At 40.3% G+C, this 24,453-nt stretch overlaps 1 protein-coding gene across 3 annotated transcripts in view; it reads left to right on the top strand.

Annotated features, from left to right (window-relative positions):
• Positions 1 to 24,453, top strand: part of rif1 (replication timing regulatory factor 1) — a 92,383-nt gene that overhangs the window by 39,050 nt on the left and 28,880 nt on the right. For 2 of the 3 annotated variants that reach the window (XM_041200480.1, XM_041200482.1), the window contains 14 exons: positions 141 to 292; positions 1,104 to 1,224; positions 1,336 to 1,509; positions 2,268 to 2,378; positions 2,780 to 2,842; positions 3,125 to 3,225; positions 7,230 to 7,316; positions 15,172 to 15,245; positions 17,006 to 17,186; positions 17,378 to 17,485; positions 19,125 to 19,274; positions 20,202 to 20,298; positions 21,180 to 21,459; positions 23,406 to 23,454. In XM_041200480.1, the coding sequence (XP_041056414.1) occupies positions 141 to 292; positions 1,104 to 1,224; positions 1,336 to 1,509; positions 2,268 to 2,378; positions 2,780 to 2,842; positions 3,125 to 3,225; positions 7,230 to 7,316; positions 15,172 to 15,245; positions 17,006 to 17,186; positions 17,378 to 17,485; positions 19,125 to 19,274; positions 20,202 to 20,298; positions 21,180 to 21,459; positions 23,406 to 23,454 (1,748 nt within the window). The remainder of the gene's footprint in view (positions 1 to 140; positions 293 to 1,103; positions 1,225 to 1,335; positions 1,510 to 2,267; positions 2,379 to 2,779; positions 2,843 to 3,124; positions 3,226 to 7,229; positions 7,317 to 15,171; positions 15,246 to 17,005; positions 17,187 to 17,377; positions 17,486 to 19,124; positions 19,275 to 20,201; positions 20,299 to 21,179; positions 21,460 to 23,405; positions 23,455 to 24,453) is intronic. The other variant, XM_041200481.1, reaches the window with a different exon arrangement.

Genomic DNA, 24,453 nt, shown 5'->3' with positions numbered 1-24,453 from the left:
GGAAGAGAGGAAAAGGAAATGGGAGGAGGAAATTAAATGTATTCAGGAATCTTTTTACTGATGGGAGAGAATTCAAATATTTTCTTGACTTTTTTTCCATCCTTTCAGTTTTATATGTTAAATTTTCCTTTACTGTACAGATATACTTTGCAGTGCAAAACGGCTCCGGTTGCTCATGCAGCCACTGAGTTCTATTCACGTAAGAACGGAGATTTTGGGCCTTGCCAAATTAGAGGTCTGGTGGTATTTGGCTCTTCGGCTAGGCCCACTGCTTTCTGCTAACTTTGAACAGGTAAGAAAAGCCCACAATCACTGTTTGAGGCCTACAGCTATATTTGCATGTCACCTTTTCTGGAATATTTTTGCTGACTGGTTAATTTATCTTCCCCTGCTGTTGAGAAAAGGAATAAAATATTTAGTGTTAATTTACCAGTGAAAGTTTATAGGTTAACATTACTCAGGGGCTTTTCAACTTTATGTTCGTCTTAGCTTTGAAAATGTTTACTCAATATTTGGAAAAATTTGACTAAGCCTGAGTTTATCCACAGCTGTTTTCTGCCGGAAAGGGCCAGCAAAAAAGGGAGCATTGTAACCTTATGATGGGCTAGCTGAGGTGGTGTGGGTTATTGTCAAATCTTTGTCTGCAGGAATTTGTGATGTACTGCATCAGACTTGCTCCAACAGGACAAATTGTACATTTCAATTACTGTGATTACAAGAAGGGTCCATTTATCTTTGCATCAGATTCAGTTTGTTTAGTAGAAACCAATGCATCGATAACCAATTCAGTTTCAAAGTGAAGTATCATAATTTTTGTTCGCTCATTAACATTCAGTTGCTTAATTTGTAATGATTTTTTGGGGGGTATTTTGAGTTTTTGGGTTGGGGTTGCCCTCATGTAAGAGAGATTCTTACTAGTTCATGATTTGTCTATTTTAACTGCTGTTTGATATTTGGTTGAAACTTATATGAGGAAAAACATGACTTGAGTAGTTCGTTGCTAAACATGTTTTGATATATCGCTGAAAATCTGTGCCATCTAGATTGTTAACTAGATTTTGTCAGCATAAAATGTCTGGTGACCTTCCATTATATTACGGTAGGTATGTATCCCGCTACTGCAGAGTGCATTTGGTATTGATGGAACTGTGCATCCACCAGGAACACCTTGCAGAACTGCAATGATCTCTCCTATTACAACCCCAGCCTCTGTACAAAAACCTGGTAAGATTTGTAAAACAATTCATGTATTGAATGTGTGATACTGTAGCAATACACTAGAAATGTATTTTTTATTGCCGTACAGCATATCCCATGAATGTAACTTTCTTTCAGCTGCTTTTCCTACACCGAGTCCAGCAGTGCCAAGATTGCAATTGAATTCCAGCCTCTCAGCATTGCCAGTAATGCAGGCAGTGCAGCTTGTAGGAGTCGAAGTATTACTTCATCTTCTGGTGGGTCCTGAGGTCACTGATCTGGTTAAACAGAACAAGCTCCAGCTTAGTTTAGGTATGCCTGGTACTTACTAACTATTTGGGTTGCTTTTATTTTACTTTAACTGTGTTTTGCTTGACTTGTACTATAATGAAGCTAGCATGTTACTGTGGACATCTGCTTAGAGCAGTGGGTTTCAGTTCCTTTGGAGATTGTGTTGGGCCTTGATTGTTGTTCATAGATTCTCTCTTAGTTGGAATGCCCCTGGTGTCCCAGTAGAATCTCGGGGCTATAATTGAGCTTGGTTCAACCTTCATGGAGGAGGGGTAAGTTTGTTGCTGATTTCCCTTTCAGCAGTTTCGCTGGGGTATTTGAAGTGATCTTGGTACAGATGCCAATTGTGCTGCCACTGGAGGTCAGAAATGCGCTCCCTTTGATGCATTCAAGGATGCAGGAGCCTTAAAGGTTGCTGTACATGGACTGAATGTAGAAACTGAGTGGATCCAACTTAAAATGCATTCAGCAAGTCACTTCAAATTCAAAACCAGTCTTGCCGAAGTTGGTGCAATTATAGCTCGCTATAAGTCTGATTAAGGAAAGTAAGACTGAAGCAAACAATGAAAAAGACCATATCTAAAGGACCATTTTTGAAATTGGCTGCTTCAGATTTTAATGTGAAATCGACCTGTGGATTATGTTTTAAGATTTGTCTTCAGGCGTATTTAACACACTTTCTTACTGTATCTATTCTGATGTGTCTTTATACATGTCATTTTAGCCTCAATGCTGCTTGCTTTCTGCTCTTTTAGTAAAATTGTTGTTGTTTTCTACAGACCCTCTGCAGCACCCATTAATTAATAGTCCTTCGTTCTTTTGCAAGAATGCTGGAACCCTGATAACCGCAGTCAGAGATGCATTCATTACTGTTGGCAAACTGGGTGAAGGTAAATCATTTCGTAGCATTTGATTTTGATGTACTGTACAGTGTAACATTTGACAATCTCAAAGTTGATAGAAGTTAAATCCTGTTTTATCTCTCGAGTGAAATATTCACCAACTAAGGCACAATTAAACTATTTTAGTTGTTTAAGGTAAACATTGTAAATAGTAAGTTGACCAAATTAAACATAGCATGTAAACAGAAAATGCTAGAAATACTCAGCAGTCAGGCAGCATCTGTGGAGAGAGGGAGAGTTAATGTTTCAAATTGATGAACTCCAATGAAAAGCCATCAGCCTGAAATGTTAACTCTGTTTTGCTCTCCATAAATGCTGCCACTTTTTATTTCTATTGTTCACAACATATGTCTGCCATGATGCTATTTTTTCATTTTTGTCTTCCATAGATGCCATGCTTAATCTTATTTGGAAACATCTGATCAGCTATGTGAGAAATGCCATTGAGTCAGGTTAGTGATTTCTTATGCATTTATTCTGAGGATAGGCTCCCTTTTATGTTTCTTTCCACAGCGCGTCAACTGCAATTATGTGAGCACCTTGTTGCCAGGTCATTACTGTTCTAACTTGGCTGTTGGTATTTGTGAGAAATGAATCTGAAACGATTCTCCCCTTTTTTATTTATTATCCTTAACTGCTATGCGCAGTTAAGCAGAATGGTGTCAGAAACTTTGATTTATGCAGAAGAATGCAGAAACATTTGTTTCTAATTTTAAGATGTTCTTTAACTTAAGGCTCAAAAAAGGAACGGCAGGCATCAGAGGTATTGACGCTGCTGTTGCAAGCATTGCAGCAGATAGTGAATTCAGATGCCATCTCTGCTCTCAAAGCTTTGGTAAGTATATTAAACCTTTTGTTTTTGAAATACTTAGCCAGCAGTACCTTTAAAATTTTTTGCCAGCATTCCTTTAGCAGCAAAGCGTAGTCCATATTGCAGTTTTAAATAAGTCTACCTAGTTCATGCCATCAAAAGTAAAAGTTTCCTTTGGAGTCACGCTGTACTATTTATCGCTGCTCAGAGCTGGTGTACCAATTACCCGAGATGTATTTTTGTCTCGATTGGCATGTCATGAGCAAAAAGTGTTCAGTTTATCTTTAAGAATCCAACCACATAATTATACTAAACTGTTTTATTATGCAACCAGGGTTAAATGTGTGAGAATGTAGCTGCCTTCCCTGATCACTACTCGCTATTAAACAGTGGAAAGATATATTTTCCAGTGATACTTGTATTTCACATGAGATGGTTGCCACCACCTCTGTCCTGTGTGTAACTTGTGTGACTTACCTCTTGATGTGCAATGCACTAATTGGGCTAGAGTGACTGGTCTCAAAATTAACTGATCATTCAATGTAGAGCACCAAAATAGTGAAGCTGCTTCAAAAAAAAATTAAAAGTTTTTCCAGGAGCTGTAAGCTACCATTAGGAATACAATTCTTTGTTTAAAAATAAATTCTAAACTTTGCACTTTATTCCTGATGTGAACAAATTAAAGAAAATATAAAGCAAACCCTGATTTGCAGTAAAATTCTTCTGCATAAGAATATTAGTTTTAATTTTTCCCCTGCCAATTTTCGCTCCTTATTTTTTTTCCCTCTTCATCTCCCTCTGGTTTGTTAGACATCAGTTATCTTCTGGTACCTTGCCCTGGGGTTCATTCATACTTGACCCCAGATGGTAAGTGTTGACACCATTCAACTGTTTATGCTCTCCTCTCACCCAACTTGCACTTGCAATTTTTAAATTTTTTTAAAAATTCATTCATGGGATGTGGGTTTTGCTGGCTGGGCCAGCATTTATTGCCCATCCCTAGTTGCCCTTGAGAAGGTGATGGTGAGCTGCCTTCTTAAACCGCTGTAGTCCATGTGGTATAGGTACACCCACGGTGCTGTTAGGAAGGGAGTTTCAGGATTTTGACCCAGCAACAGTGAAGGAATGACAATATATTTCCAAGTTAGGATGGTGAGTGACTTGAAGGAGTCCTTCTAGGTGGTGGTGGTGGTGCTCCCATCTATCTGCTGCCCTTGTCCTTCTAGATGGTAGTGGTCATGGGTTTGGAAGGTGCTGTCGAAGGAGCCTTGGTGAATTCCTGCAGTGCATCTTGTAGATGGTACACCCTACTGTTACTGTGCTTTGGTGGTGGAGGGAGTGAATGTTTGTGGACCTGGTGCCAATCAAGCAGGCTGCTCTGTCTAAATGGTGTCCAGCTTCTTCAGTGTTGTGGGAGCTGCGCTCATCCAGGCAAAGTGGGGAGTATTCCATCACACTCCTGACTTGTGCCTTGTAGATGGTGGACAGGCTTTGGGGAGTCAGGAGGTGGGTTACTTGTCACACGATTCCATCCAGTTCAGTTTCTGGTCAATGGTAACCCCCAAGGATGTTGATAGTGGAGGATTCGGTGATAGTAATGCCATCAAGATACAACGGTTGGATTCCCTCGTGTTGGAAATGGCCATTGCCTGACACTGGAGTGGCGTGAATGTCACTTGCCACTTCCTAGCCCAAGCCTGGATTTTGTCCAGGCCTTGCTGCATTTGGACATAGACCGCTTCAGTGCCCGAGGAGTCGCGAATGGTGCTGACCATCGTGCGATCGTCAGCGAACATCCCCATTTCTGACCTTATGATGGAAGGAAGGTCATTGATGAAGAAGCAGCTGAAGAAGGTTGGGTCAAGGACATTACCCCGAGGGACCTCTGCGGTGATGTCCTGGAGCCAAGATGTCTGACCTCCAACAATCACAACCATCTTCCTTTGTGCTAGCTATGACTCCAACCAGTGGAAAGTTTTCCCCCTGATTCCCATTGACTCCAACTTTGCTTGGGCTCCTTGATGCCACACCCTGTCAAAAGCTGCCTTGATGTCAAGGGTAGTCACTCTCACCTTCACCTCGGGAATTCAGCACTTTTGCCATGTTTGAACCATGGCTGTAATGAGGTCAGGAGCTGAGTGGCCCTGGCGGAACCAAAACTGGGCATCAGTGAGCAGGTTATTGCTAAGTAAGTGCTGCTTGATAACACTTTTGGTGACCCCTTCCATTACTTTATTGATGATGGAGAGTAGACTTATGGGGCAGTAATTGGCCGGGTTGGATTTGTCCTGCTTCTTGTGTATGTACAGGACATACCTGGGCAATTTTCCACATAGCCAGGTAGATGCCAGTGTTGTAGCTGTACTGGAACGGCTTGGCTAGGGGCATTGCAAGTTCTGGAGCACAAGTCTTCAGTACTATTGCCAGAATATTGTCAAGGCCCTTAGCGTTTGCACCATCCAGTGCCTTCAGCCGTTTCTTGATATCACATGGAGTGAATCGAACTGGCTGAAGACTGGCATCTGTGATGTTGGCAACCTCCAGAGGAGGCCAAAATGGATCATCCACTTGGCACTTCTGGCTGAAGATTGTAGCAAATGCTTCAGCCTTATATTTTGCACTGATGTGCTGGGCTCATCCATTATTGAGGATGGGGATATTTGTGGAGCCTCCAACTCCAGTGAGTTGTTTAACTGTCCACCACCATTCACGACTGGATGTGGCAAGACTGCAGAGCTTAGATCTGATCCGTTGATTATGGGATCGCTTAGTCCTGTCTATCACTTGCTGCTTATGCTATTTGACACACAAGTAGCCCTGTGTTATAGCTTCACCAGGCTGACACCTCATTTTTAGGTATGGCTGGTGCTGCTCCTGGCATGCCCTCCTGCACTCTTCATTGAACCAGGGTTGATCCCCTGGCTTGATGGTAATGGTAGAGTGGGGGATATGCCGGGCCATGAGGTTACAGATTGTGCTCCTGTACAATTCTGCTGCTGTTGATGGTCCACAGTCTCAGGGATGCCCTGTCTTCAGTTCTATATCTGCTCAATCTGTTGAGAATTTTCTGCCTACCGGGTGGGCAAGCCCGACCCAATCTCTGGTGGGCGGGGAGCTGATCCGTGCTGGAGAAGCAGGCCCCACCTCCATTTTAAGCATGACGCCTGGCGGGAAGCACTATGCGCTCCCTGGGGGAGAGAGGGATTCCCCAAAGGCGAGAGTGTGCTCTTTTGCACATGCACACGAAAGAGCGCACATCTCCGAGGCTGACAGCCTTATAAACTTTAAAAATATAAAAATAATAAAATCCTTAACATGTCCCCCTCATGTGACAATGTCACACGAGATAGGATATGTTAATAAATTTCACTAAAACTTTATAGTTTTTTAAACCCTATATGAAACTTCATCCTGTCAGTGGATGAGGTTTCATGTTTTTTTCTATTTGCTTCCGGGGCTCCTGGCCTGCCCGCCAACCTTAAGGTTGGACGAGCAGGTCCTTTTAATTGTTTTAATTATCCTGTCAATGACCTCAATTGGCCATTGACAGGTCGGCAGGCGCACAGCTGATTTTGCTGTGGCCCCTTCTTCCCGAAAATTTAAATGGAGCGGGATGATGTTGGGGGTTTCCCCCAAAGTCATGCCACGTCATTTTTTGCGTCGGCGAACGGGCCCCGCCGACAGCAAAATTCAGCCCACTGAGTCCAGTTTTAGCACACCTGCTGTTGCCCTAACTTGATACAAATTGTAAAATTTAAATCTGAACATTGTGTTCTGTGTGGTTTGGTCACACACTGCTATTGCCACCTTAGCCGTTTTATCCATTAATTTAACTTCGCCTGTCCTTGTGTATTCTTTGTGAAGAATGCATTTCTTACAAGGTTGGGTTTGGTTTGATTAAAAACAATAAATGGATAACTGATAAATTAGTATGCATCACAAATGATTGTGCCCCTGTCATGAAGGAAAGGAATGCAATTTATGAATATGATTGACGCTGTTATTTAATTGCTTGCTTTTCTTTCCAGACTCTTATAGAGGCAACCGTCAAAGGACTCCCTCAAAAGGTCTTGGGATCACCAGCATACCAGGTCGCCAACATGGACATTCTGAATGTATGCATGTACCTTGTGTTATATTGTTATATGGGAAAAGATGTGCCTGGAGTGATGAATGAAGTTTACTTTTTTTCCCCTGATACAAGGATACATGAAGATAACTTCCCACCCCTAGTTCCTCTTTGGGTCAGCTCTAGCATTATATCCTGATTGAGTGAACATGTATTAGCTTATGCTTTGCTGCTCTGTAGCTGGCTGGTAGAATGTATGAAAGCAGCAAGAACACATCAAAAGATTATGGCACACAAGGAGGCCATTTGTCTATCATGTCTACCAGCTGATAAAGAGCTGTCCAATTTTCCAGCTCTTGGTCCGTAACCGTGTAGATTACAGCACTTAGTGTTTTTTGAATGTACTGAGGGCTTATGCCTTTATCAGCCTGTCAAGTAGTGTGTTCCAGACCCCTCCCCCACCCTCTGACAGAATTTCTCCCCAGCTCTCCTCTAATCCTTCCACAGATTAATTTAAACCTATGCTAGTTGATTATTGACCTTTCTGCTAATGGAAACATGTTGTTCCTATCCACTCCTTTCTAGGCCGCTCATTTTTGTATACCCCAATTAAATTTTATTTAAGCCTCAAGTCTCATTTTTTCCAAAGAAATCAAACCCAACCAATCCAATCTTTCCTTAAAACTAAATGTTTCCATTGCTGGCAACATCCTAAGTTTGCTCTGTACCCTCCCTAGTTTGATCACATAATGAACTGACCAAAATTGTGCGCAGTAATTTAGCTGCAGTCTAACTAGTACAGTTCCATTGTAATCTGCCTGCTGTTATACTCGAGACCTAGGCCAATAAAGGAACGTATTCCTTTGGATCCCATGAGCTTTCAGTTTACTTGTCAGTTTGCCTTTTGGGACCTTGTCAAAAGTCTTGCTAAAATCCATATAGGCTACATGAATGGCATTTCCCCCATGACCTTCCTTGTTACCACCTCAAAAAATCAATCATGTTAGTCAGACACAACCTTCCCATAACAAGTCCATGCCGATTGCACTTGATTGATCTATACCCCTCTAATGACTATTTATACAATCTCGATGTTTTGAATAATTTGCCCACCATCGAGGTTAAACTGGCCTGTAATGGATTATCCCTTTCTTTTTTTAAGCAATGGGACAATGTTAGGAATCCTTCAACACCACGCCAAAGAGGATTGGTTTCCCTTGATTTTCTTTGCCAATATTTTTTTCATGGCCTCTTTGCTTTCCTAATTTCCTTTTTAATTTCACCCTGATTTTTCTGTAGTCCTTCACTAGGCTTTATGCAGTAATGAGCTCATGAGATCTAAATGAGCTTTCTTTCATTTGCCTTATCCTGCTTTGTATGCTCTTTTGCATCCAGGGGATGTCTAGATTTGCTAGTCCCAACCTTTATCTTTGTAGGACTGACACTGATCTTTCAAGTCGTTATTTTCAATCCACTTTTGTTCCAACCACTTCTCAGCTTAGTAAAATTGGCCTTTCCCCAACATTAAACTTATTCTTGATCCATCTTTACCCTTTTCCATAACAGCTCAATCTAACTGAATTATGGTCACTATCACTGAAATGCTTTCCCACTGTTAGGCTTTCTCATTCACTAAAAGTGAATCCAGAGCTTCCCTTTCTTTTGCTGGGCTTGCCAGGCACTAACTAAAAATGTTCTCCTAAATACATTTTGAGAATTCTGTGTCCTCTTATCTTTTACACAAAATTTATCGGTTAATTTTGGGATAGTTGAAATCCCTTAATATTGCTGCCTGCCTTGTTTCTGCACTTTGTAACTTGACAACATTTTGTCTTCTATCTCCCTCTGACAGTTTAGGGCTCTATTTCCAGCAGTGTGATTTTTGTTTTTAAATCCTCAATTCAACCCATATGGCCTCATTTGATGCTCTTTCTACGTATCACCCCTCTTCACAACAGTGATTGTTTCCATCCCCACCCTACTCTTTTTATCCCCTTTATCCTGTGAGGAGAATCTAATTATCGTCCCTTGACATTCAATGGCGTTATCATCACTGAATTTCCCTCTGTCAACACCCTGGAGGTTACCGTTGAGCAGAGACTGAACTGGGCTAGCCATATAAATGCTGTGGCTGCAAGAGCAGATCAGAGGCGAGTAACTCATCTCCTGACTCCCCAAAACCTTACCATCACCTACAAGGCATAGGTCAGGAGTGTGATGGAATACTTGCCACTTGCCTGAATGAGTATAGCTCCAACAACACTCAAGCTTAACACCATCCAGAACAAAGCAGTCTGCTTGATTGGCACCCCATCCACAAACATTCACTCCCTCCACCACCTATGCATAGTGGCAACACTGTAATATCTACAAGAACTCGCCAAGGCTTCTTGGGCTGCACCTTCAAAACCCACGACTGCTACCACCTAGAAGGGCAAGCAGGTACATGGGAATACCACCACCTGAAAGTTTCCCACCAAGCCACTTATCATCCTGACTTGGAACTATATCACTGTTCCTTCACTCGCTGGATCAAATCCCTGGAACTCCCTCCCTTAACAGCAATGTGGGTGTACCTACACCAGATGGACTACAGTGGTTCAAGAAGGCTGCTCACCACCACCTTCTCAAGGGCAGTTAGTTCGGGATGGGCAATAAATGATGGCCTAGCCAGCGATGCCCACATCCCATGAATGAATAAAAACATCCTGTTGCTAGGAATGTTAAGCTGCCATTCCTCCCCTCCTTTAAACTGCATTTCAGTGATAGCTATGATATCCTAATTCCAAGTGTCCATCTGCACCCTAATCTCATCTGCCTTATTCATAGACTCCATGTATTGAAGTTTATGCCACTGAATCACTGAACAATTCATTTGTCCAATTTCTATCCTTCGTTTCCTCGACTTTACATGCTTGTTTTCTAATTTTCTGCCCTTATTTCCAGTTTTGCTTATCACCTTTCTGAATCTATGTTCAGGTTCCCATTCCACTGCCAAGTCAGTGTAAATGCACCCCAACAGCACTAATGGACTTCCGCGTCAAGATATTGGTTCAGGTCCCAACTACCCCAAACCTAGTCCCAATGCCCCAAGAACCTAAAGACATCTCTCCATCTACGCATTCACCTTCACTATTCTCTTAGCCTCTGCTGCTCTCTGTGGAAGAGAATTCCAAAGACAAATGGCCCTCAGAAAATAAATTCCTCCTCCCTTCCATCTTAAGTGTGAGATCCTTTGTTCTTAAACTATGTGCCCTAGTTCTAGGTTTCCCTGGGGAAACACCTTCCCAGTAAAGCTCCCTCAGAACCTTATATTTCAATAAGATAGCGTTTCATTTTTCTAAACTCCAATGAGTATAGGCTCAACTTGTTCAACCTTTCCTCATAAGACAACCCTGTCATCCCAGGAATCAGTCTAGTGAATCATTTCTAAGTTAGGAGACCAAAAGTGTACGCAGTACTCTTAAGTGAGGTCTCACCAATGCCCTGTATGCCATCCCCCATGCAATAAATGCCAGCGTTCTATTTGCCTTCCTAATTACTTGTATCTGCATGCTGGTTTTTGTGATTCATGTACAAGGGCACACAGATTCCTCTGTGCTGGAACATTCTGCAGCCCCTCTCAATTTAAATATTTTGTTCTTCTACTCTTCTTGCCAAAGTGGACAACTTCACATTTTCCCCACATTATATGCCATCTGCCAAATTTTGCCCCCTCATTTAACCTATGAATATCCATTTGCAGACTCTTGTATCCTCCTTACAACTTGCTTTCCTACTTATCTTGGTATCATCAGCATATTTGGCTACGATACCGTCAGCCCCTTCAACCAAGTCATTAATATAGATTGTAAATAGTTGAGGCCCCAGCACTGATCCCTGTGGCATTCCAATTGTTACAGTTTGCCAACATGAAAATGATCCATCTATCCTTTCTTTGCTTCCTGTTAATTAGCCAATCCTCTATCCATATGAATATATCACCCCCAACACTGTGAGCTGTTATCTTGTACAGTAACCTTTTAAGTGGTACCTTTATTAAATGCCTTCTGGTCATCCAAATATACCATATCTACTGGTTTCCCTTTATCCAACCTGTTTGTTACATCCTTAAAGATAAATTTGTTGGACACAATTTCCCTTTCACAAAACCACATTGACGCTGCCTGATTGGGTTATGGTTTTCTAAATAACCTGCAACTACCTCCTTAATAATGGATTTGAGGATTTTCCCAATGACAGATGTTAGGCTAACTGGCCTACAGTTTCCTGCTTTCTTGAATAGAGGTGTTCCATTTGTGTTTTTCCAATTCATTGGGATCTTTCCAGAATCTAAGAAATTTCGCAAGATTACAATCATTGCATCCATTATCTCTGCAGCCAACTTTAAGCTTCTGTGCCCTAGAATGCAGTCTTTTTGGTCCAAGGGACTTGTGAGCCTTTAGTCACATTAGTTTTCCTAATATTCCTAGTATATAGTGATTGTTTTAATTTCCTCCCTTTTGCCTCTTGATTTTCCACTAATCTTGGAAAGTTTTTTGTGTCTTCTACTGTGTAGATACAAAGTAATTGTTCAAAGCCTCTGCTATTTCTTTGTTTCCCATTATTAATTCCCCCAGTCTTTCCCTCTGAGGGACCAATTTTCACTTTAGCAATGTCCAAAAGGCATTTCATTTTGTATACTTGGATAAGCTTTTTTACTTTTTTTGTATGCCATGCTAGTTTTCTCACTTACTCCAATTTTATCCCTCTTCATTATGCTTTTAGTCATCCTTTGCCAGCTTCTAAAATGTTCTCAATCCTCTGGCCTACCAATAATCTTCATAGCAATTTGCATCTTTTCTTTCAATTTGATAAGTAGCCGTGGATGATGCACTGTTCTCATAGAAATTTTCTTTGTCTATATCTGAGAGTTATGAAATATTACTTAAATGTCTGCAACTGCTTCACAACTGTCTTATCCCTCCCATTCCATTTTAGCCAACTCCTGTCATCTTACCCTTGTAATTGCCTTTATTTAAGTTTACGACTCTAGTTTAACACCTACATTGCTCACCCTCAAACTGAACGTGACATTCATCATGTTTTGATTCCTCTTACCAAGATGGTCCTTTACTATGAGGTCATTAATTAACCCTGCCTCAAAACACATTATAGGTCTAAAATTGCTTATTCCCTGGTTGGTTCCAAGTCAGGATGGTGAGCATATTTTTCTGAGAAATAGCCCCAAATACACTGTGAACTCATCCTCCAGGCTACCTTTTGATTTGTCCAATCCATATGAAGATTAAAATTGTGCATGATTATTGCAGCTTTTTTCTTACAAGCCCACATTATTTCTTGATTTATAGTCTGTCCCACAGTGTACCTACTGGTGGGGGGGGCTATAAATCCCAAAATGACTTTCCTTTGCTTTTTCTTATCTCCACCCAACCTTATTCTATACCTTTTACCCTCCAGACTAAGATCATTTTTCACTACTGCACTGATCTCATTCTTTATTAACAGAGCTATCCCACCTTATCCTTTCTTCCTTTCCTTCTGAAAATCAAATACCCTTGAATATTCAGGCCCCAGCCATGGTCACTTTGCAATGATGGGCAGGATTTTTCAGATGGCAGGATTTCCTGCCCCATCACCCAAAAAGTCAATGGGAAAGGTATCCCCTGCTAATGCTGGCTGCCCTGTAGCCATTTCTTGAAGGGGGTGCTGGATTTGAGAGGCCAGGACATGGAGGGTTAAAGTAGGGGTATGACCTTGGGGAGGGGTGCCTCTGGGCACAGGGGACCCCCAAAAAAGGTTACCCCTTTGCTCGACATCAGTCCATGCGGCTAAAGCTGCCGAGCTACCCGCTTGGAGTGGCTTTCCCTTGTAGTCTTCAATCAGGTCTGCGTCTCGCACTGTCACTCATCCTCTGCTGCTTCTATGTCCGCTCAGGTCTGTGACCTCTTTTTAAAATCCACTTTTTAAAATTCCTCACCTAGCTCCCTGAAATCTGCTGTAAGACCTTATCACCCTTCCTATGTCATTGGTCCCATTATAAACAGTGACCTCTGGCTGCTGTTCACTCTCTCCCCTCAATCTTCTGCCAATGTTCAGTGAAGTTCTTGAGCTTGGTACCAGGGAGGCAGTATGCTATCCTGGTGTCACATCAGCATCTGCAATGTCTGCTCCCTAACTGTTGAATTTTCTACCACTGTTTCTTTCCTGACCTTGCTCCTTGCCCAAGCCACAGCTGTACTACCCATGGTACAGTGAGCTTGACTCTGGTTGTATTCCCCAGAGGAACCATTGCCCTCACCAGTACTCAGAACTGATTATCGGTTGGATAGTGACATGCAGTCAGGGGTTCTGCTTGACAAGTTGAGTGATCACTCAGTCCTTCTCTGCCTGCCCACCCTTGAGCTGTAGGGTGGTCAAAACCAGAAAAATGCTATCCATGTAGCGACCAACCTCATGAATGCACCACCAGTTGTTGCTTGAGCTCCTCCAGCCTACAACACTTACTTCACATGTAGATGTCCAGGATAAGAGAAGCATTCTGGAGTTCCCAAATGGAACAGGAAGTGCATTCCATGGGACTGAAATGCCCTGCCATCCAAGTGTTTATTCAGTTATTAACTGATGTAACAGAAATAAACTTAAGAAAAAAACTTACCAGCTACTCCACTCCTTCCCTTAAGTTAAGATCACTTTTAGTATTTTTACCTCTGCCTGATGCTTGTGCTCCTTTTACCTGCAATTAGATGCTAAAAATATTAAATAAACAAAAAAGTGAAAAGTCTTGTGTTCTGGTGCTCCTCTCTGTGTTTACGATGTCACTGTTTGATTCGTTCTGCTCCCACTCCGATCTCCTGGCAAGCTTTTTGGAACCCCTGTCTGTTCCTGCTCCTCTTTGGCCTACAAACTTCTGGCAAACTTTTTCCTCTTGATTAGTTTGAGGTGGCTTCATGATCTCAAGCATTTGGGAGGCCAAGCATGATTAGATATTTACATATAGATACTACCATTCTGTGATGTGTTACAATAGCTTCAAGTGTCCTGCACCACCAACCTGTTGCAACAAAATGTAAACTCCTTAAAAAGTTATTCACCAGGAACAGTTGGCTTCCAGTTAATCTATCTTGACTCACTAAATTCAAATTTTAGTTACAAGTCATTCTATAATAAAATCACAGCCTCTGCTGCTTGCTGTGTCTTGGCCTAATGTTGTGAATTCCAACTGTTATCTGTTATTTTCCATCTCCGTCCCATTGTTGGATTACAAAAAAGTATTGGTTACTTAAGACAAATATATAGGTTAACTATTTTGCCCATAAACTTTGTCACTTGTATATATTTTCCAGTCACATTGGTGCTCATAAGAAATTAATCTATAGTGATCAATTTAGTCCAAAGCTGACAAATATTGCCAAAATATAGTAAAAACTTGATAGCATTCAAGAACAATTCATGCAGACTTATCTTAATCTTTGGTAGTACAAAGGATTCCTGTGGGAAGTAAAAGATGTTGCTTGTTTACACAGAACTGAAGGCTGAGAAAGATACCTGTGGATTTTTTTTGTAATGAAACATGAAAAAAATTAGCAACTGTGCATTTATAAGTCTTTCGCTGGATTATCATTGTGACTCACTGTGCATACTGCTTTCTGTTAAACATATTCCTAGTTATATGTACCTAATTTATATGAATGTGTGCAAGGTGATTGGCATGAATATATACAGTAGTTAGGTATGTTGGGAATACAGTGTTAATCGACCAACTGCATTTTTGTTGTTGTAGCTTTGTGTCAAATCTCTTCTATCTTATTTTGTTTCTGGTTATTAGAAACCAGAAAATCTTAGTTGCTGCTGTGATCGATATTCAATTAATTTAAATCAACATTATACTGTACTTTCAGGGCACTCCTGCGCTCTTCATGATTATCCTGCTCTTTCACAGCAGTTTACTGGAAGGCTGTGTGGTTGAAGAAAGGTGTGTCTCTGCAATTTATCGTCAACCCCAAGGATTTTCTAAGTTACTTTGTTACTTGATTTCTACATGTGTTTGTAGGATAATGTGCCCTTTCATAATGGTTTTGATTTGGATTGTGGAGATTTTTTTTCTAGGTATTGTGTTCTGTAGCTGTAATTTTCTTTGGTGGAAAAAAATAATGAATTGTTGGCCTTGTGATTCAGTGGGTTTTTTTCCCAATTATTGTGCTAATAATTTTTTTTTTTACCTGGTTAAAATAAAATCTTCCTTCCCCTGCCCACAGATTGAAAACAGTGAAAATACACAAAAGCGTTGAACATGGAGTAGATAGGGAGAAACTGCTGCTGCCAGAAAGATCAGTAACCAGAGGATGCAGATATAAAATAATTGGCCAAAAAAAAGCCAGAGGGAAAATGAGAAATTCTTTTCATGCAGTGTGTTATCATGACCTGGGATGCACTGTCTGAGAGGGGATGGTGGAAGCAGATTCAGTAGTAACTTTAAGAGGAAATTGAACCTACTTAAAGAACAAAAAATGTGAGACTATAGGGAAAGAGCAGTGCAGTGGGACTAAATTAGACTGCTCTTTCAGAGAGCTGGTATAGATGGGATAGGCCAAATGGCAGCTCCTGTGCTGTAGGCATCTACAGGGCATTGTGAAATGAAGCTTGTATATAGAGTACAATAGAAACTTGGCCTCTATTGTAAGGGGGGTGGAGTGTAAAGGTAAGGAAGTCTTGTTATAACAGTAGAGGGCATTGGTGAGAACACACTTAGTGTTGTGTACATTTTTTTGGCCTCCTTACTTAAGGAGGTAATACTTGCATTGGAAACAGTTCAAAGAAGGTTCACTAGGCTGATCCCTGGGATGTAGGGGTTGTCGTATGAGGAAAGGTTGGGCCTATACTCATTGGAGTTTGGAAGAATAAGAGGTGATTTTATTGAAACATATAAGATTCTGAGGGGATAAAAGCAAAATACTGTGGATGCTGGAAATCTGAAGCAAAAACAAAAATAGCTGGAAAAACTCAGCAGGTCTGACAGCATCTGTGGAGAGGAATACCGTTAACGTTTCGAGTCCGTATGACTCTTCATCTGATGAAGAGTCACACCGTTTAAAAATAAGGGGTGTCCCATGTAAGATAGAGAGACAGAATTTTTTTTTCTGAAGGTTGTTAGTCTATAGAATTCTCTTCCACAGAGAGCAGTGGAAGCTGGCTCATTGAATTTATTCAAGGCTGAGTTAGACAGATTTTTGTACTTTCTACTAGAAAGTAGTCAAGGGATATGGGGGCAGACAGGAAAGTGGAGTTAAAACCACGATCAGGTCAGCCTTAATCTTATTGAATGGCGGAGCAGGCTCAAGAGACGGGGTGGTTTACTCCTCTTATTTCTTGTGATCTTATAACAAAGAAATGTTAGAAAGCAAAAATCCAGTAGATAGATCTAGTTGATAACTGTAAGAGCAAGGTTTTAATTGGCATGGACTTTTTTAATTGAATTCATCTGATGCCTTGAATTTGCTTGTGTCTAACCTTTCTGAGATGGATCTTTGTTCTTTTGCAGTATTTTTGTAGAAGATGCTAGAGGGTCAGTTGTATATTTACGATCGAAGCTCACAAATTGTAACAGCATTTCAAGCAGTTTCTCAAAATAAATTGCAGTTGATTACTTGGAAATTTGTGACCCATATAATTTTTGGAACATTTTCTAGCAAGCACCTTCTCTTACCATTTTTTTACTTTTAACCTTCTATTCAGGTTTTTCATGATTCTTGAGATGCTTGTTGGATATGGACTGTCTGGTCCCACGTGTTCATTGGCATTCAGCGAGTCAGTTTTAAATGTTATTAACCAGTCTGCAGCACTGGTCGTGAATAAGGAGCACCTTTGGCGAATGTGGAGCATTGTCGTTAACCCATTGACTGAGCGGGTGACCCAGGTATGAAGGTTACAAGTTGGAATACTGTCATCTTTCCCCATTTCATTCTTGTAGCTTTTGTCTGTGATTTTTAAATGGACGTTCTCAAGAGTATTTTTAATGTACTTAGTATATCCATCAAACTCTACACTTGTTTAAACTTAAGGTATTGTATAGATGGCGTTCTTTTACATTGTTCTTTGTTTCTTTAGACAAATGAAGTAAATCAAGGGGATGCACTAGAACATAATTTCAGTGCTATGTACATTGCTTTGACGCTACCCATCAATCAGTTGATTTCAAAGCAGAATTTTCCACAGGTAACCATGTTCTTGGTTGTGTAGAAAAATTATGTAATATAGACAGATAGTGTACAGTTCTGGTCTCCAGTTATAAAATGGATATAGAGGCACTGGAGAAAGTACAAGAACAATTTACAAGGTTGAAACCAGAATTGACAGGTTACCCTTCTCAGGAAGGGCTAAGCAGACTTGAGGCTCTCTATTAAGAAAAGAGGAGGCTGAGCGGTAACCTGATAAGAGGTTGTTAAAACTATGAAAGGGCTTGATAGGGTAGATGTAGAGAAGATGGGAGTGGAGACCAAAACTAGGGACTGTACATGTGTAAAATAATCATCAATAAAGTTAATAGGAAAGGCAGGAGAAACTTCTATTCCCCAAAGAGTGGAATGAATGTGGAACTTGCTACCACAAGTAGTGAAGACGAATAGCATAAATGCATCTGAGAGGAAGCTAGATAAGCAGAAGTCAGAAAGGAATAGAAGAGTATGCTGTTAAATGAAGAGGTTTAGGAAGAGACCCATGTGGCGCATAAAGCATAGCACTGGCATAGAGCAGTTGGGCTCAGTGTCCTGCTTCTGTGCTGTATATACTATGTAATGCAAGTCATGACAAATCTGAAAGGTCAGTTTTACATGCTGCTGCATCTTTCCAATTTTAGTTTATTGTATTTCACTGGCTAAGGCTCAGCTAATCTGTATCGCGTGCAACCAATTAAACATCATGTTTTGCATAACCAATAAGGACTTTTGAAAATAAAAATAATGCTGAAGAATTGACTTTATTCTCCATTTTGAAGTTATCTAAGAATGCAAAGTTGAGACAAAGGCTGTCTGGCCTGTTAGGCCCACAGGTACTTCCTCTCACCTCACCTGTTTAATCCTACTTTAGTGAATATCCAGTTCCTTCTGTGAAATTTCTCCGGAAATAGTGCTAATTTTAGCTTTTAACTCCTCCCACTCCCTCCCCTTTCTTGATGCATCAATCTAGTTCCTTATTTACTGGTGCTAGCTGCTGGGAATAATTGATTCAACTTGCCCCCACACCTTCTAAGCGGGGAATATAGGAGTAGGTCGTTCAGCCCCTATAACCTACCCTGGGACAGGGAAAACGTTTTTCCTTGATTTCTAACCGTTCTCCACGGTTTTTTTTTATCTATATCTTCTGGTGCTATGCTTGTTATTCACATTAAGTAACTTGCTCACTTCACCTGTATCTAAAACATTCATAATTTTAAAGGCCTCCCATCCTAACACTTTTTTTAGCTCAGCAGGGGGTTGGTGACGACATTGGTTAGGGACATTATTCTTGATGGAGGGATGGGGAGTGAGTGATCAAGACAGAAATTGTGTGTCACTTGGGATGGGACAGTGCCAGGGGTATTGGTTAAAGTTGACATTGCTTATGAGTGGGAAGGGTGAAACTTTTGTGTTGTGGGGGCAGGGTGACAATAACATCCTTGCTGTCAGCCTATTTAAGCAGAAGTGACCACAACTATATAGACCACGTAGAATTGATCAATTTTGTATGTCATAGGTGTGCATTCCAGATTTGGTTAATGATTAAAGGTAGTGTATGAAGAATGTCATTGTTCCTGTTTATATTGAATGGATGTGTGTTTACGTAGCTATAAGATGAAACATTCTCTTCTGCCCTTCAGCCTACAATGAAGTCCCTGCTGAGAACATGGGCCGAGTTGTATAAAACATTTGCGCGTTGCGCAGCTCTGGTGGCAACAGCAGAAGCCAATGTATGCTGCGAGGAACTAAGTGCCAAAATCTTATCAACATTGGATGATGTCACCTTATCTGTAAGTAGCTATGTAAGCAGCAGGGTGCTTTAGATGGAACTGATTTGTCAATATTCAGTATTGAGTGCTTTAACTGTACATATTGCTAAATTATCTCTAATCTGGAAGCATTGAATCTTAATGAAATATAATACCTAAATTGTAACTTAAGCTAGGAGAGATTGTGCTACCTGTTCCCAGGCTACCTGTAACTGATGATATGAAACCATGAATCCTTAGAACCAGGAACACCAGCAAAGGTGCAGGAATTATGCTTCGTTATCATAGAATTTAAAATAATTGGGTATTTGCTTTAATTATTCACAGGATGTAATGGGGGTAAGATAGGAAAATAGCACATATTTTATAGTCTTCCTTTATCAGGCCAATCAGGCATACAACAAAGCAGAGAACTGAACTATACAGCCTAAACAGTGTGCAAGTTGGAGGATGTCATGCTTTAACTGTGTTGCTTAGAATCAGATGGTAGCTTGCGTGCTCAGCTCAGCACTGTCCAAGGAAGCACATTCAAGGCAGTTCAGAGAAGAATCTCTAGTCCAATCCCTAAAATGACTTATGGAGGAAAACTTGGAAATTTTGGGCTTTTCAGCCTTGAGAGGAGCCAACTGAGAGGTCACATTGGAGAGGTATATAAAGTGGCAAACAGTATAGAAAAGTGAATCTAGGTTACAACTCAGCTTATCTATGACATGCTAATATAATTTAGGAATAATAACAGGGCAGTTGAGTGTAATCAGCTAATAAATTGCACTTCGGGTTAATTGTGGAGGTGAAAACTCTGCAATTGTCTAAGGTAGCCTGGTGGGAGGCTTGGGTTTTATTGAATGAATGGACTGTCATCTCTGTCAACCTTGCTGCTGTATATTAAAGACATCATAACCGAGTAAAAGAATACTTTTATTGTGGTTTCCTCTCCCCTTTCTCCAGAACTTATCCACATTGGATGCCATTGTTCATGTCCTGAATGTGATGGTTGAGTGTGTTGACTTCTCTCAGTTCTCAAAATTTCAGCAAAAATCAAACTGTAAGTACCCCCCCCACCGCCCCAATAGCCTCACCACAAATACTTCTTATAAGTTGAAAGATTTATAGCTTTAAAGGTTAGATGTTATCTAAGCAGCATTTACCACAGATTCACTTTATTCCAACCCCATATGAGGCAATAAAATATTTTACTTCATCCATCATTTCCAAATCTAACTTGATATGTGGGACTATGAGGCATTAAATCAGAATAACACCTATTCCTGTCATTTTTTTCTTAAAAGGCCTTCTCATCAAGATTCTTTTCGACAATTAAATGGTTACAAAGAATTCTGATAAGTCTTGTTTTCTGTCCCATTTTTTGAACTAGATAATTTATTAGAGATTGCCATGACATCTGAAGTGATTTGCTCATTGCTTCCTACACAATTAGTGGCTGAGAACCATAATGTCAGAATAAAGCACTGTACTTAAATTAACATTGCTAGAATGGAGTAGCATGCTGTCCTTTTGTTCATGTCCTTTGAATCCAGATCAAACATGACGTTTAGGCTGTCACAACCCAGATCCTAGCTAGCATAGATACAGAGCAAGATGTCACCTCCAACTGGATACTAAATTCACAATAGAAATGGTTGATGTGAGTTTGTTTTTTTAAAAACTGATAAGTTCTGAAGCTGGGTTTAAGACTATTATTGGCAGAGATGATTTAACTATGTAAATGCATGTCCTTATGATTGGCAAAGCACAGTTAAGTTACTTCATTTCCTCCTGCTGACATTAACCTGCTTAATTACAAAGATTCACTAAAATGTTTTCAAATATCTAAGAATGTTACATTTGGAAGGCCCGCTTGTATTATTTGCATTTGTGTTATTACCGTGAATAACTCAACTGTCCATTTTTTTTCCCCTCCTCTAGCACCACACACCCCTACCCACTGGCTAACGAAAAAACAGGAACCTCTAGGAAACCTAACTTCACTGCTTAAGCTTTTATTGAAAATCACAAGTGCTTTTCATGAGCTAAGCTCCAAAGAATCTCAATTTGATATGCCAACAGCAGGAATGGTATCTATTGGAGTTGGTATTGTTGGCATTCTGTCCAGTATCTTCAATCATCTGTCCCTGGCTTCAGCAATTCAAGCAGTCTTAACCAACTTGGCAGGCTCTATATCAATCTTCTATGAAAGGGCTTCAAAGTATGTATTATCATTTTGTGCATTACAGTTAACTGTTTATCTGTTCAATGAGATAATAAAAGATTGTGACTTTGCTCACAGCAAATCAGTGCTAAGTAGCATTATATCTCTAATGTGCTATGTATTAATCTGCTGATATAGTGTAACTGTGTGTAACCTTATCTGTCTTACCACAAAGCCTAATTTGCTATAATCAAGGTCAATTAGAGATTAATTACTCCTTTGTTCAGTTCAATTAAAAGGTTTTGTATTTTGGGAAGGTTCTCTGATTGCAAATGCTCTAGCTTTCTTTTGATTTGAGGAATCCACAAAAAGATGCATGTCTAATATCACAAGTATATATAACAGAAGAAAGCCAAACTAACCTGGATAATTGCATGGGTGTGGTAGGGTAAATTTTGGAATCTTCAAAGAAAGATAAAAGTACTAAATGAGTCAGAGAAATTAATTATAAACAGCCAACAAAATTAGGAAAGTTGAAGAGATGATAGAAATGTCATGAATGTGCTATATATGGACCTTCCGAAAGCATTAGATAAAACACCACACAGACGTGGAGAAGATTAAAGGGTATAGGTAACAGATTCTATTTTAAAACTGGTTAGAATGAAAAAAACGCTAAGAGTTGAGGGCAATGCAGTAGTGTTACTAGACTAATCCAGCGGTGTCTAAATTCAAAGAACAGTAAGAAAGCATAGTAAATAATTTTTGAGGTTGAAAGAAAGCTATAAGGAGATAGTGATAGAATGAGCAAAAATGTAGCAAATGGAATGTCAGTAAATGTATGCTGGTACATTTTGATAGAGTACATAGGGACTGGTTGATGTAGAGGAACGGAAGGATTTGGGTCATAGCAAAAACAGCATTTTAAATAGTTAAATCTATTTTTTGAAAAGCTAATAGAAAATTATTTATGGCAAGAGATACAGTATATAAAAAATGAGCTTCACTTGTGAATATATCACATTTTAGAATACTGTGTAGTTTTGGATTTCTCATTGAAGGAAGTAGAAGCAAGCGCAGATTCACTAAGTGTATAATGTGAAGAAACAAATACACAAGCATCATGAATTGGGGACATTTTTGCAAGCACAGGAAATTACTGATAATTTGAAAAGAACTGCTTAAAATATACATGACTAGGTGAGGCAGAAAACAAATCTTCAGTGACTGAGGGCTGTAAAACTAGAGGCATGGACATGAGATTAAACTTGCAGATTTCGGACAGGGTACAGGAGAAACCACTTTATGTTGAGACTTATGAGGTTATGGAATGCACCTTTTGGAATTGGCACTTGCAGCAGGTTGTCAACATCTAAGAGTAAATTGGATAAATGATTTGAAGGGGAAGGGAATAAAAGGTGTGAATGGTAAACATGAAAGCAGAATGGGCCAAAGCTTGTTTTTGTGTTATAACTTCTGTGTAGATGCTTGTTTTTTATTCATTTACAGGATGTAGGCATTGCTGGTAAGACCAGCATTTATTGCCATCATTGTAAGGTGTTATTTAAGTTGTTTTGAAACTGCTACTTACAATCACTGGTTTACTCAATCACTAGCTTTGAGCAGATGCAACAGTCGATCATGTTCAAAAATGATTTGGAATGTCTTGGGTCACTTTGCAAAGTGGCTTTATGGTTTCACTGCATACTCAGACTCTTGGGTGTCTGGGGGTTGGTTGTTTCAAATGGGATGCAAGTTTCTCTGAAGTAGCCAAGCATCAGCCTTGGTTCAGATTGATACTGCCTGTGCTTCTACTTTTTACCTTTGTAGTTTACAGAGTTCTGTGTTTGTTGATGTGTCCTTTTATTTGGTTACGTAACTAGGTTTATTATAATGGAAGCTGTTTGATCTCACTGGCTTGCTGGTGCTTTGTTTTATTGTCACTGTTTGTTGCTTATGTCACTACATTTCATTTCTCACTGTTCATATTTTTCTTTCTTTAGTCCAGTTAATGGGACTTCAAAGGTGTACACCACTCATCTGTGCAACAAGGTAAACAATTATAAATTGCATAATGATTGCTGATTAATTTACACTTTCTCCTTTCCCATCCTGTGGTTTTGCTATGTGCCAATTTCTGGCTGAGAGAACTAAAAGTTTATGTAACCTGTTAGACTGGTCATACTCTAATCTGGGAGAGATAAGGTGGTAATATAAGGACTGCATGGGAATTGCTTCATTTTCCCCCCAGCCCCAGAAGTAATGTAATCAACTTTGACATTCTTGAAGTTTAAAGTTTACCCAACTGTGATGCTGCACTGCCCTGAACTCTATAATTGCTTTATGTTGTCTGATTTTATTTTTTGTCGTCAAGTTATGATGACCCAGAACCTTCTCCAACTTGACATTGGCAGCACTGAAGCAAACCGGTTCAGCTCCCATCAGAAACTGCACTCGGGGGTTGAGCTCTTTTGTCCATGTTTGACCCTAGGTTGTATTGAAGTCAGGAGCTGAGTGGCCCTGGCGGAACCCAAACTGGGTGTCTTGAGCAGGTTATTACTAAGCAAGTGCCGCTGTTGATGACCCCTTCCATTACTTCATTGATGAAGGAGAGTGGACTGATGGGGCGGTAATTGGCCGGGTTAGGTTTGTCCTGCTTTTTGTGTACAGGACATACTTGGACAATTTTCCATATAGTTGGGTAGATGCCAGTATTGTAACTGTTATGGAAGAGCTTGGTGTGGTGCAGGAGGGCAAATTCTGGAGAACAAATCTTCATTATTTTTGCCAGAATATTGTCAGGGCCCATAGCTTTTGCACTATGCCTTCAGCTGTTTCTTGATATCACATGGAGTCAGTTGAACTGGCTGAACGAATACTGGCATCTGTGATGCTGGGGACCTCGAGGAGGAAGAGATGGATCATCCACTCAGCACTTCTGGCTGAAGATTGTTGCAAATGCTTCAGCATTATCTTTTGCACTGATATGCTGGGCTTCTCCATCATTGAGGATTGGGATATTTGTGGAGCCTCCTCCTCCAATGAGTTGTT

This window comes from Carcharodon carcharias, chromosome 12 (genome assembly GCF_017639515.1).
Source record: "Carcharodon carcharias isolate sCarCar2 chromosome 12, sCarCar2.pri, whole genome shotgun sequence".
In the NCBI taxonomy this organism is placed as follows: domain Eukaryota; kingdom Metazoa; phylum Chordata; class Chondrichthyes; order Lamniformes; family Lamnidae; genus Carcharodon; species Carcharodon carcharias.
The sequence above is the reverse complement of the archived record's forward strand: the minus strand, read 5'-3'. Positions and strand labels throughout refer to the sequence as shown.